This window comes from Lagopus leucura, unplaced genomic scaffold, assembly GCF_019238085.1.
Source record: "Lagopus leucura isolate 7727_CA_CO unplaced genomic scaffold, USGS_WTPT01 Super-Scaffold_100002, whole genome shotgun sequence".
NCBI lineage: Eukaryota > Metazoa > Chordata > Aves > Galliformes > Phasianidae > Lagopus > Lagopus leucura.
Genome location: NW_024962263.1, coordinates 39,504,751 through 39,518,280, shown reverse-complemented (window position 1 = coordinate 39,518,280; position 13,530 = coordinate 39,504,751). Strand labels below are relative to the sequence as shown.

General features: G+C 38.3%; 1 protein-coding gene across 1 annotated transcript; it reads left to right on the top strand.

Moving 5' to 3' along the window:
* The first annotated feature begins 8,779 nt into the window (after positions 1-8,779).
* On the top strand, positions 8,780-13,121 carry MC5R (melanocortin 5 receptor). Its single transcript, XM_042869087.1, has 2 exons — positions 8,780-9,016; positions 9,847-13,121. The coding sequence occupies exon 2, from the start codon at positions 9,929-9,931 to the stop codon at positions 10,904-10,906; it is 978 nt and encodes a 325-aa protein (XP_042725021.1). The 5' UTR covers positions 8,780-9,016; positions 9,847-9,928; the 3' UTR covers positions 10,907-13,121.
* The last annotated feature ends 409 nt before the right edge of the window (positions 13,122-13,530 follow it).

The window sequence follows — 13,530 nt, the reverse complement described above, 5'->3', positions numbered from 1 at the left end:
AGTTGTTCAGACAGCAAAAGCCTATAATTGAATCTGGGCCATGAGAGGAGGAACAGATGGGTGTCATTACTGTCCTCCTGCTCAAGAAGGCCACTTCACTCCCTTCATCACCTCACTGACACCCTTAGAGTTAGCTCACATCCTTCTCACATCCTTGTGCTTCCCTAAATGAATTCATCTGTATACCTGTTAAGAGACATAGTGTATTAGTAGCCACACACCAACAGGTGAAGTCAGTTGTATTTATTTTATTTAAGTGTAAAAACTGTGTAAGGTAGCAGTTTTGGTTTCTAAGGCTTTAGTTTAGCTTCAGTTTCCCTTAGCAGTTCTCCTACCTGCCACAGTTTTGGTATCCCATTGGCTATTTTCACCTCCTGATTGCATTACACAGGTCTTTATATAGATACACAGACCAGATCCCAAACATAGCAGGAAAACAGCCATCCTTTTAAGAAATTACTTTTTTAAAACTCAGAACTGCTCTGTGATTCAGTTTGTCATATAGCTTCCAAGTGTTCCTGCTGGTATTGCTGGTGTAGAGAGGGCAGACAAGAAGTGAGGGCTGCTGAAGCGACCTTGGTGGAAGTAAATGGGATTCCACTCATGCCATACTGCATGCATACTTGTTTCATGGTTGTATTTTCCAGTGTACAGCTGCAAATGATGTTTTTCAAATAAATTCAGGTAACCAAACCCCAAACCAATCAACAAAAAAATAACCTCCAGATCCCAACCTTCCGATGTGCTCATGACTTCAGGCTGGAAAACACATAGAGCAAGGTTTTATAGAACGTGTGCTTGGAGTTAGCCTTTAAAATCGATATTTAATAGCCTCCCCAAATGTCCTGAATTTCAGAAGTAATATTCATTCTTCTTTTAATGAAAACCTTTTCTGGAATGCCTTTTGGCATTGAAAAAAGAAAAGCAATTCAATGATTTCTGAGGACAACCTCAATAAACGAAAGTAATAAGAACAAGAATAAAATAAAAAGAGGGCTGAAAAGATAGGAAGAAAACTTTTTAGATAGGGCTAAAATATTGAGATACAATATATTTCTGTTGTATTGACTGCCTGTATATCAGTCACACACATGGAAAAATGTCATATTGCAACTACAAGTAACTGAGACATCAGTTTGCAATATTAAAACTGGCAAAGACACCAGCTGTAACTTCCACTAAATCAGATGTCCTAAACTTCTTTTCACAGCACCCCTTAACTCACAGGAGCAGGTCTTCACAAGAATTTCCTATGGCCTTCCTGGTGTTCTCCGACAATTTTTGAGTACTTTTTGAGCTTAACCTCAAAACAAGAAGACAAAAAGTACCATCTAGTTACTGGGAAATTCACTGTCTTTTAGGAAGACTCTAAAGAAGATGAAGAAGTGTTGGTTTTTTTTTGTTAATTATCTCTCATATTAACAATTCTATAATAATGTTAAACTTCAATTTGCCTTTGTATTTTAATCAATTGTATTATTTATAATTTTATTAACTGCAATTTTCTGCTAGTCTTGTTTAACCTGCTGGGAACAGAATTTTAGAAATCTGAAAAAGAAAATTATGGCTTTTATTTTCAGTATCTCATTATTATTGTCACTACATTGGTAGGAGTTCATCCATCTTTTAGCACTGATAACAGTATTGTTTGCAAATCTCAAATTAGCTGAACATACTGGGTGAGATAATCCATTTTCTCTAGTTTGCTTCTCACTACAAATGAAGGCAAAGTTCTAACTGTTCTACACCTAGGGCTCTTAAACACTTTGTGTTTCCTGTTTTTCAGAAGTGGTGGTATCACTGAACTTGATAATGTTGGTACCACAGATAAATATTAATTCTGTTACTAAAATTAAGATATGCGTTAATCAAGTGTATTTATTTATCATTAGCTAGAAATGGGGTTCCTTTTTTTAAAAAAAATCCTATTCTTTGAATAAATGCCTGTGAACTTGCTCTGCCTGCAAATTTATTCTTTTGAAAAAAAAAAAAGGAGACATGAGCTTGCGTATACTTACATATATATATATATACACATATATTTGCTCACATGTATTAGTATAAATACAAGCAGACTACTACGCTATTTCTTTCTCTGAAGCCAAAGTTAGTCCTTCTCCTTTGTTTGTCTCCTACGCAATTAGGTGTTCAGACCTTAGTTGTTCCCCACTGGCTATCAGAGGACTTCTCATACGAACTCATTATTGACTTTCTGGGATATACCAACAAAAAAAATACACTTGTTTTGGTGAATCAGGGCCATATGCTGTGGATCTGTGACATTAATGATATTGTCAAAGTCATGGTAATAAACACAATCCTTGTTTAAACCTCTGGAGCATCACTGCTGGTGACTGTCCATGTCCATGGGTGAATACAATAAGTATAAGCACAGTAGCTAGCACTGGAGGACAATGGTATTTTTGTGCAATCAAACTGTTGCTCCAAATGTGTTTTATGTGGAACACCAGCTTTTGTCATGGTGTTGTTCTGTTGTAAGGTTACACATCTGATGAATCTTCTCTCCTAGATCCCTTGTGGTTTCCTTGATGAGCTCCTGAGCTTTCTGTCTGTCAGCCTTGGAAACTGACAGCTGGCAATTCAAAATGGATTCATGGAAAAAAATTGCTTTTATTAAAGCTTCATTTCTTAATAAAAACTTTTGAGACATTTGTCTTTCATCCCCCAAATGAAAATATTTAACTCCCACCTTTCACCTGTCTGTAGACTGTTTTCTTCTTTCATATACTTTGAGGTGCATTTGTTGCATTCAGCATTTTTCATTAGCACAAAGCTCACTTTTTCGAAGACACAGCTTTTCACCAGCCTGTAATCTTTAGCCTCCACACTGCACTAATAGAAGAGATCATCAAGAGGGGGTAAGAAAGATTGTAGGTGCCACGAAATTTCTTCATTTATTTATCAATAATTAGAGATTGCATGCAGAAATAGAATTCAGTGGAGAAACTATGGCATAGTCCATCTTAGCTCTTCCAGAAATTGATTTTCCAAATGATCCAATAGCAACTGAATTTGCAGAGACACAAATCTGCCATTCCTTCTGACTTGAACGATTAACCCATGCTGTGAGCTTCCTTGTTTTTTTTTCATCAATGCCAGAATTTGATCCAGAGTCTGCATTCTCTTTGAAATCATGGTGTTCTCTGTTTTTCTGATTTTGTTTTCCAAATAATAGTGGCTTAGGCACTAAATATGGCAGAGCACATGGTGCCTGCTGTTTGGTATTTCAAATGTCATGAACTTGGAGGGCTCATGAAAATCACTTGATATTTGTATGTTACTGTGCTGGTTGATACCGGAGGCAACGCTTTGGTGTAAACTGGTTTAGTTTCTCACTGGTACAATTGAATGCACTGGTTACTTCTGTATGAAGACAGTATTCTGTGTTCAAACAGTGTACTGACTTCTCTCCATTCTCAAGACCTTTTTGTGGCTAACTTCATTTACTGTTTTTTTCTTTTTATATGTTTGGTTTCAGCTGTAACAAATCCCCACATTTTTCGTTCTTTATAGGTGTAAGCTAGAAGATAAATAATTCCTACTCCCAAAATAGTGTTGTTTTCTTTATTTTTTTTATTTCTTTCAGGATACAGTGGTTAAAAAATATCCTGACAGTAAAAAAATATGTTGTATATTGCAAGGTTGCTTTGTTGGAAAACATAGAAAATGCAGTGGAACAAGAGCTTGACAGAAGATATTTTAGTTCTGAGCAAAATGGTTATGATTTGATTCTCACAGTGTATTTATACACCTCATTTAATAGGAGGTAGCCTTATTTTTACAAGTCTGTACAGAGTGAGGAAAGAACCTGTATTTCAGTACAAAGATACTGCTGTCATGGTATTCTTAAAAATTGCTTGGCCTGCATTCACATTTAGTCAGAAAGTGAATTGAATCCAAGAGATTGACTTAGATAGGAACTGCATGCACACGTTGCTGCATTTACTCTGCATCCTCTTGAAGTAGCTCTTTAGCCTCTTCATCTTTCAATGCCTATGCTGGGCTAAATTATCAAAACCTACAAGAATAGTTTAGAACTGAGAGATACTGGGCTCTCAGGGATCTCAACTCAAAACGAAGGATCCAGCCTAAGATGGGGAGAGCAGTATTCCCAGGCTGCTGTGGTCTTGTGCTCATCTGACTGCAAGGAAAAGGGAAGTGAACAAGTGCTCAGGGTATCTATTTAGACCACAAGTTCATAAGTACATATAAATAATATTTTTTTAAACTCTTTCTGAGGTATATGTAATTTTTTTCTACTCAGAAAGTATAAAAAGTTCAGAAGACTCCCAGAGAAGGCTGAGTTCTGAAGGCTGAATAAGAAGATGGTATATTATTCATCAGGATTCATTGAATTGGCTGTGACCATTCAATAAAATATGGTTGCCCAAACAACAAAGTCCCACCGAGGAGCTAAATTATGAAACAAATTAGCAGCATTTTTTATGTTGTGTGATTCTGATATATAAGTATTTTAAGAAACACAAATAATATGATCTTGAAATTTCCCTTTACCATGCTCAAAGATAATATTGCAGAAATGACACCAAGGATATCTCATAATTTTTATTTATTTATTTATTTTATTTTTTGTTGCTAATACAAATGGATAAAGACATATCAAATTTATTTGGTCTAGCAAGAAAGAGGTATTCAAACAAGAGCATGCTAAGATTTTCTTTTTTTTTCTTTTTTTCCCACTCAGTTTGTTCATTATTAAACTACCTCTTCTTTTTATCAGAAAGTTTCTGCAGTCTGGCGCTGGTCATCTGTGCTTTTCTGAGTCTGGTGCTAGCATGGTAGCACTCCTTTATGATTCAGCAGGTCTGTACTGTTGACCTGTGCTCAAACAAAATGTTAGGGGATGATTCATTGCTGTAATTGACTCCCATTAGAAGGCACATAAAAATGATGATTACCAAACCTCTTATTTCCCTTTTACAGTTCAGGGAGCCAGTTATGACATCATCCAGTTAAGATTACTAGGATATATCCTTCTAGAGTACCTTTTATACTGCATTGCACTTTTCTCAGCTTTCTCCTCTAGCATGAGAAGCAGAACTGACAGGGACTGAGAGTGGCCAAAGATGATCTGAAAGTGGGCTGGTGTACTCTGGTTAAAACGGGGATGGTGAGAAGTACCAGTGCAGTCTGGGGAAGTGTGGGAAATCCTACTGTCACCCACAGCAGGATGTCTCTTTCAGTCTTGCTTTTCTGTGATTCTTCCTGCAAATACCATTTGAAAAGTAGGGTCATGATATACATTAAAAATGTGTGTAGTACTGCTTGCTACAAAGCATTACTTTTAGGCTTTTAGTTGGCCTACATAGGGGATAGGACTGAACTACAAAGGGTCTATCACCACTTCATCCCCTGTTTTTTATTTCAAGGCAAGAAGGATTGATGCCTTTTATTTTCAGTCAGGATTAATTGCCTGTCTTTATTAAATGCTGTGGAGCTGCTCTGAAAATACTGAGAAAATAACAGAAGGGACCTTGATGAGGCTCAAGCAATGCTGCTCAGAGCAGAGGTCAAGAGAATTGTTTGTGTCTAAGCAGCTAGAGAGCATTTGTTGTGTTATAACATCTTCAAAGGTTGTGATCTTCACTTTTGCCTTGGATCTGTGGCTTATTTCTGTGAGAAGAGTGCAGTTTGAGAGGATACTCTGTGGATCTGAAATTCTGTGCTGATGACAGCAAAGGCAAAGAGAAGACAGGAGAGATTTTGTAAACAGTCCAAGAGCACCAATCCACAACTGTGTTATGAAGGACAGATATATTTTTGTTGTACAGATGAGAAAAGCAACAGGAGGACACTGGAATTAAATCACCTCAACGTATTAGTACATACAAGTTGGGAAGGATTGTGTTGGTCTCAGTGAAACTCTACTCTGAACCCATTAGGATTAGTACAGATTAACAGCAGAATTCACCTAAGAGTGATAAACTTTTGCAGAAAATCCTTTGGGGGCACATTGTACTATTGGTCTCCTTTTTGCATTCATTGACAAAATCAGCACCTTGCTGTCATGAAGATGGTGTGCAATTTCACTCTTGTCCTTTGCAGAATACACATTTGAGCAGCATGGAGGAAGGGTCAGCCCAAATACAGGGTCAAATATGTGAATTTGGTGAGAAAACAAATGAATGGTACAGACAGGCATCCTGATTGCATCTGTTTTAAAGAGAAGCTTTCCCAAGTCCTGTTCTTCCTGAGCCCATGTCTGAAATAACTGAGCCAGGCTCACCAGCCAGGTTCACCTCTCACCCTGCATGCTGGCCTGAGGGACCCTGCTTCAGTCTTCCCCAGCACTGCAGACCTGTGGACCTCCACCTCAGTGTGCTGCCACTCCTGCCTTTTTCAATCTGTGATAAGAAAATGCTGCTTTAAGGACAGGAGTTGGACTTCAGTGTTCCTCTGTGTGTGCTCATGGGATCAGGCCGCATGCCGAATCAGTGCAGCCCAATAGCTACATACCCACAGTCATGTATGAGGTACTGTTTGCCCCAGCTTGGCCATCTGGACGTAGTCCTTTTGGCCTTGGAAAATGCTGAGTGCTGACCTGACTGCAAAGACAGAGAATTTCATGAGCAGAACAAGCAAGGGAGATAAATATCAAGCCCACAAGCACCTGCAAGAATAACTTGTCAGTCAGGAGCCTTCCAACTGGAAGTTTGGAAGCTTACATCTCTTTCCTGAGAAAATAGAGGACTTGAAGATCTGACCCTGTGCCCTGCATTTACAATCCTCAGAACTCATTTAATCACTGGCCACTAATCGGGTGCCCCTTCAGCTACTTGTTCATCCAGCTGTTATGCGCATAGCTGTTTGTTGCAGAAATGTTACCATTAAACTCTTTTTTTTTCTAAGCTTTTCTTCATCTCATCTTCTAAAGTAAACAAAGTATATCTATACCACTGTCCCAGTTTCCAGGCAGATCATTTTTTTTTCCTGTCAACTCTGTAAGTAGGAGAGTTTCTTAGTCCAGCATTGCCACTTGTACTAAGGGTCTGGCCTGCAGTGTCTGGGTTGTGGCAGAAGAATACAAAGGCTGCTTCATAATTCGTATCTGAGAGACCTGACACTGCACTAAGGAATAGCAGTCAGCCCATTTCCTCTGCTGTGTGACTTGTTTCTAGCAGTCAGATGGTCTGCCCAGAGTGCTATAAGGTGCACACAGAACTACTATGAGGCAGCTAAGATGATCTGTAAGAATTTTGTTAAACTGTATGACTGAACATACAGAAGGATTTGTAAATGGGGAAATGAAACCAAATTTAAGGGGAGAGAATATAATAAAATATTAGGGTACTAGAAGGGAAATCAGTAAAAGTGGAAAAAGCACAACATCTGCACAGACATTGGTAGGTATAAGAAGTGAGAAAGAAGAAAGACGTTATGTGTAGGTGTATGATATCCTGGGTCTGCTATGGAAAAGCAATATTCAAACAGTAATGCAAACAGAAATGCAAGAAATAACTAATGATAACTACGATAACTAAGGATAACATAGAAGAACCAAAACATCCTTTACATTGCAGAACAGAAAGAGGACTGGAGATGGGCATCCTATATTCTTTTAAGCACAGCAAGGAGCTCTGAGCTCGAATTCTGTTTACTTGCTGGCACTATTTGCTCAGATATAACAGCTGCACCTGAGCATAGTTTTCTGCCTCTATTTTGTGGTAATCTAAATTCTCTTTCCTTTAGCAGGGAGAAGGGGTATGCACAGTTCACCTCCAGACTGTGACTATGTAGTCTTAAAGAAGCCTTTTTACGCATATGAATCAAAACATTTTTCACTATCTCCTCTGGTGCAGGGACTATTCATACATAAAAACCTTTCATATAATGGCTCAGGTCTTTGAGAGTTACTAAAGTGAAGCTTGCAGTAACAACAAAGGAAATTTCTGTGAAGTGTAACAATCAGAAACACAGATTTAGCTGCATTCTATCAATAAAATCTATTTAAGTAGACAGTGAAAACAGCACACTGTACAGCCCTATCATTTGTGCTTTCTGATGGTGATTCTTTAAGAAAAAAAAAAAAAAAAGTGTAGGTTAAAAATAAGCTTTTGGAGTTATGGTATACCATAGAAGAAATCCAATCTTCTGATTTGTGGAAAGGTGGCAATGTGGAGAAAGAGAGAATTTCGTCTCTGGCTCCCAGCACAGTGTTCAGTATGCTCCTCCTTATATGCATGGAAATCTCTGCTCCAGACAAGGAAGCCAGGATGCAATCATTTATTTCTTCTATATTGTTTTTCATAGAAATGTCTTTGCTTATCTCTTCTATTAATGGTGTGGTAGGCTTGATAGTATGTTCTTTTATGAGCTGTGTGGTGGTGTGCTTCCTATTCTTACAAAACTATAACTGTAGATGAAAGACAAATCTTTTTAAGAACGATAAAATAAGCCTCCCACTTCAAAAATGATTTTCTGCTCCTGTCTCTTCTGGAACGTGAAGTTATTGACAGCAAGTATTTGCAAAAGCAGAGAAAACAGAAAAACCAATCCATATAAGATGTGCTTAGCAAGCAACATGCCTAGTGCAATTTATCTTTTAATATAGATTTCCCCAAAGGTATAGCAAAAGCAAGAATTTTAAAAGCTCACGAGTTTTAGACCTGAATCTGTCCTCATAAAAAGAAAGACAGGTAAAGACCACTAGATGGTGGTAAAGACCAGAGCCTTTGCTATCAGGGTTAGTGAAAAGCGAAGTTCAGAGGGGCGAAGGGGAGGAGGAGCTACAGTTTGAGTACTGAAGTCATTATTGTTCGGAGACTATAAAAGGACAGTTGCACAGTGAGTAATTTATGCGTGCTCAGCCTTGACTCTATGGATTTACTCATTCATTTTCCTCTATAATGTCATCTGTCCCCACCAAGGAGTCTCCAGCCCCAGATGTCGGGTGAGGAGGGGCTGAAACTTCTGCTCTCTGGAGGAAAGGCTGCAGGAGATGAAGAGCAACTGAAGGAGCAGCTCTTGTAAATAGGTACCGTTAATTCTTGATTGAAAATGAAAGGTTATGTTTAAAAACTGAAAATGATTTTGCCTGAAGAGCTTTGAATTTTACTTGCAACAAGTAATTGACAATCAGCTGTAAGAGTTCCCTGTGTTAAGAATATGATGGCTTACAGCTTGCACTGAATATTCTCATTACTAAAAGACAAAAAGTACTCATTATCTGGAATAGGAAACTTATTGCTGGGCCAGAATTCTCTCCTACTGATTCTGTAATCTCACGGAATCACAGAATGTGTTTGCCTTGGTTCGTGGTTTAATACTATGCTCTTAAAATGAGCTTGTTAGCATTGCACAGACAGACTGTTTATAACACAGACTGTGCAAACTTAAGAAGTTCAAAGTTCAGGATGCATGTAAATCTTTTACAGAAAATGTTCAGTTCTTATTTGTAGCAGTATTTCTATATATTGCATTCCAGTGATGAGGTTCTGCGCAGTGTAGTACTTTTCTCCTGCATTTCTGGGCTCTGAAATGCAGGATAACTGCATTTATTCTGCTAATTGTCTATTTGTGTTTGGCAGAATTTCCAGGACAGTGTGATTGCTTCTGGGAGACTGAATAGGATAAACTAAAGTACAAAAGAAGAGTGTATGAATCTCTTCATTAGTGTGTGGCTTTAATTTCCCAGTATGGATGGGCACAAAAACTCTGAGCCAAGTGGAAGTTAATTTAGAATCAGTAGAGGAATATTGTGTTAAAGGGGTAGGATGTGTACAAGCTAAACTAAATAGAAATGTTTGATATTTGTCTTGTCAACTTCTGCCTGTTTTTGTCATGCTCTATTTTTTTTTTTGGCAGGGTCTTTTGCCCTTTGGAAAATGCATTTACCACACTCCTTGGCAAGTCCCTCAGAGAGAACAGAAAGTGTTTGCTTCCAGACATGAACACATCCTCGCAACTGTATTTTTCTGAACTAAACCTGAGTGCCTTTGGCAGCAACTTTACGGTGCCTACTGTAAAGAGCAAGTCGTCACCATGTGAGCAAGTGGTCATTGCAGCTGAGGTGTTCCTAACCCTGGGCATTGTAAGCCTCCTTGAAAATATCTTAGTGATATGTGCAATTGTTAAGAACAAGAACTTGCATTCACCCATGTATTTTTTTGTTTGCAGTTTAGCAGTGGCTGACATGCTGGTTAGCGTGTCCAATGCTTGGGAGACCATAACAATATACTTAATAAACAATAGGCACATAATTATGGAAGATGCCTTCGTCCGTCATATAGACAATGTCTTTGATTCACTGATCTGCATATCTGTGGTGGCTTCCATGTGCAGTTTGCTGGCAATAGCAGTAGACAGATATATCACTATCTTCTATGCCCTGCGTTACCACAACATCATGACAGTGAAAAGATCAGGGCTTATCATTGCATGCATTTGGACCTTTTGCACAGGCTGTGGCATTATCTTTATTCTTTATTATGAATCAACTTATGTTATAATTTGTCTCATCACTATGTTTTTTACCATGCTGTTCCTCATGGTTTCACTGTACATCCATATGTTCCTCCTGGCTCGTACTCACGTGAAGAAAATAGCTGCTTTGCCTGGGTACAACTCTGTCCATCAAAGAACCAGCATGAAGGGAGCCATCACTCTGACCATGCTTCTTGGCATCTTCATTGTTTGCTGGGCTCCATTCTTCCTCCATCTCATCCTGATGATCTCCTGCCCTCAAAACCTCTACTGCGTTTGCTTCATGTCTCACTTCAACATGTACCTCATTCTCATTATGTGCAACTCGGTGATTGATCCCTTGATCTATGCCTTTCGTAGCCAGGAAATGAGGAAGACTTTCAAAGAGATAATTTGTTGTTATAGTGTGAGAATGGTCTGTGGGCTATCAAACAAATATTAGGAAAACGAACCCAGGGAAGAGAACTGAAATGCAGCATCTTGCATCACCTTGTTATTCTGCTGAGAGGCCTGTGGAACATTTCTCTAGTCAGCTGTCAAGATTTTTGTGGCAATCAGAAACTGTTTTTTTCTTTCCCTCCATGCACCACTCTCTCATGATTGTAGGAGCTACTCTGTGCATCTACACTGAAGGGAGAAAGAATATTTTGCATCTCATTTACCCTACTGAAGAGTCTGGATCTTACAAGAGGACTGCTCAGGGAAAGCCTCATTTCCCTTTCTACCAAATGTGACAAGTGTGACTGGCTGTGTAAATAAGCCCATCAGCATCCCAAAATGTATTTCCCTTGATATTCATTGTCTCCCTAGATACAGCATGGCTCATTTTGATGCCTAGAATTATTATTTTTTCTGCTATCTTCCAAAGGGGTAGTCAGAAAAGTAGCTCCAATTACGAGGGTTCACATACCTTGCTCAACAAAGTTATGATCAATATGTGTGCACACATCAGTGTCTTGTATTCTGGTTGTAACTGTTACAGTCATAAAATGTGTGGTATTTAAGAAGAAAGCATTGCAACAAATTTCTTAGGTTGGACACAGTAGGTTGTCATCTCTGACTGTATGTGTTCTTATAATGATGTGTGTGGGGAGATTTTAAGCCTGAATACAAAGACTGAGCTAATTTTAGTTTGTTTTCCTCATTCCTAGGGCTAGGCAAGTAAAGAACATGTGACCTCTAGCTCATGCTGTAATGTTTTTTTTAGGAAGGAATGATCGGGTGAGTGACTGCCTGTATATAGGAGCTAGAAAAGCATTTTAGCTAGGAGCAGCATTTATTAGAGGAAGCCATGCTGTAGATTGCATTTTTCAAGCTGTGAGAGACAAAACAGGTTTGACAATCAGGAGGGACAGCAGGCAGACAGCAAAAGAGGGATCTCAAACATGCAGCTACAATACGGAGTACTAGCTTTTGCTCCCCAGACAAACTGTTTTTATCTTTGCTGAGAGGGTTCTGAGGTGAAACCCTCATGCATTTTATGTGAGCAATTTGCACCTACTCATGATCTCATAAGCATGCTGTTCTGCAACAGCTGTATAATGTGCAAAATATTGAATTTGTCACAGATTAAGGAAGTGCAACTGTGGCATTGATTTCCTGATGCCAGTGGATACATACAAGCTAGGTAAATATTTCAAGCAGGGGTACCCTACTGACTAGCTGTCAGAATATAATTTAGGAAAATGAATCCTTCCTTCCAAAAAGCCTAAGGAATAATGCTGTTATATTTGGTCTAGAGATGCTCTGATGATGTTGTTGTCAATAGAAAGATTATAATTGACTTAATGAACCTTAGATTGTCTTTCTAAGGTGGAAAGTTCTCATTGGATGTTGTGAGCAGGTTTTTTTTTTTTTTTTTTTTTTTTAGCATAAAAATGGTCAAACATGACAGTAGATGCCCAGCAATTTCATACTGTCCATCCTTGGAGATATTCAGAACTTAATTGGAGACAGCTCTGAGCAAACTGTTCTACATTTAAAGCTGACTCTAACCTTGAAGTTGGCCATGCTCTGAATGATTTGGAATAGAAGACCTCTGCAGGTCCATTCCAATCTGATCTGTTTTGTGATTCTCTGAAATACCTTGTGTATTATGATGAAATGTTTATTTTTTTCACCTCCTAACTTAGTCTCTGTGTAAGAACTGTAAAATAATCTCTGTACACATTTAAAAGGATAACATACTTTGTATCTTCATTTGCTTTGGAGGTCTCTGGCAAGATATCTACTTCAAGATAAGTACCACTAGAGTTATATATTCTATCTATCTGCTGCAGCTTGAAATATATACCGCCTCTAGCTTGCACGTACTTCCCCCAGGCATGAGTGGGAATGCTTTTCTCAGTGGAGACACTTTGTAATCTTGACTGTCAATATAATGGCTACAGCAGTGCATTTGGTGCTGGACTCTTCCTTCAGTTTTATATAAAAATAGGATTTCAGAGGTATATTTGTGATTGGTAGTGAGCGTCTTGCCTTGTTTCAGTCCACTTCTTAGCCCTATCCATAAATGAGTTTTGGGAACGGGCTTCTGCTACTAGGAATGTAAATACCAAAAATAAAACAGCTCAGTTGCATAGCAAAAGGCACCAGCTGACATTGTAAATAAATCACTAAATCTTCACTGGTTACAGCAAATAAAACAGTTTTGTACATAACTGTTTATCATTGAATAGGAAGCCAAAATTGTAATGGCTTTGGGTATTTTCTTGAACTGTACATTACTTTTTTTTTTTTTTTTTTTTTTTTTTTTTTTGTGTTGCCATTTTATTTGATGTAAAAACACAAACACATGAAGAAAATATTAAACTGGATTGTTGGAAAACCCACTATTTTTGGTTATTTGTTTTAATGTGTGCTACACTTATCACTAATCTACACCTTGTAGACTATTCACAGAAGGAATATTATATTCTAGGCTTCCAATTCTCTTCATAAACAGATGCCTTGCTAGAAACATTCTGGCTGAGTTGCAGGTTCACACATGTGGTTATACTTGAAGCTATATTCCTGTTGGTGTGAGAATCACATCCGCATTACACGCTTTACAGGTAAGAATGAAGT

Coding starts and splice junctions, on each gene's coding strand:
- MC5R (XM_042869087.1), top strand. CDS start 9,929: ATGAACACATCCTCGCAACTGTATTTTTCTGAACTAAACCTGAGTGCC.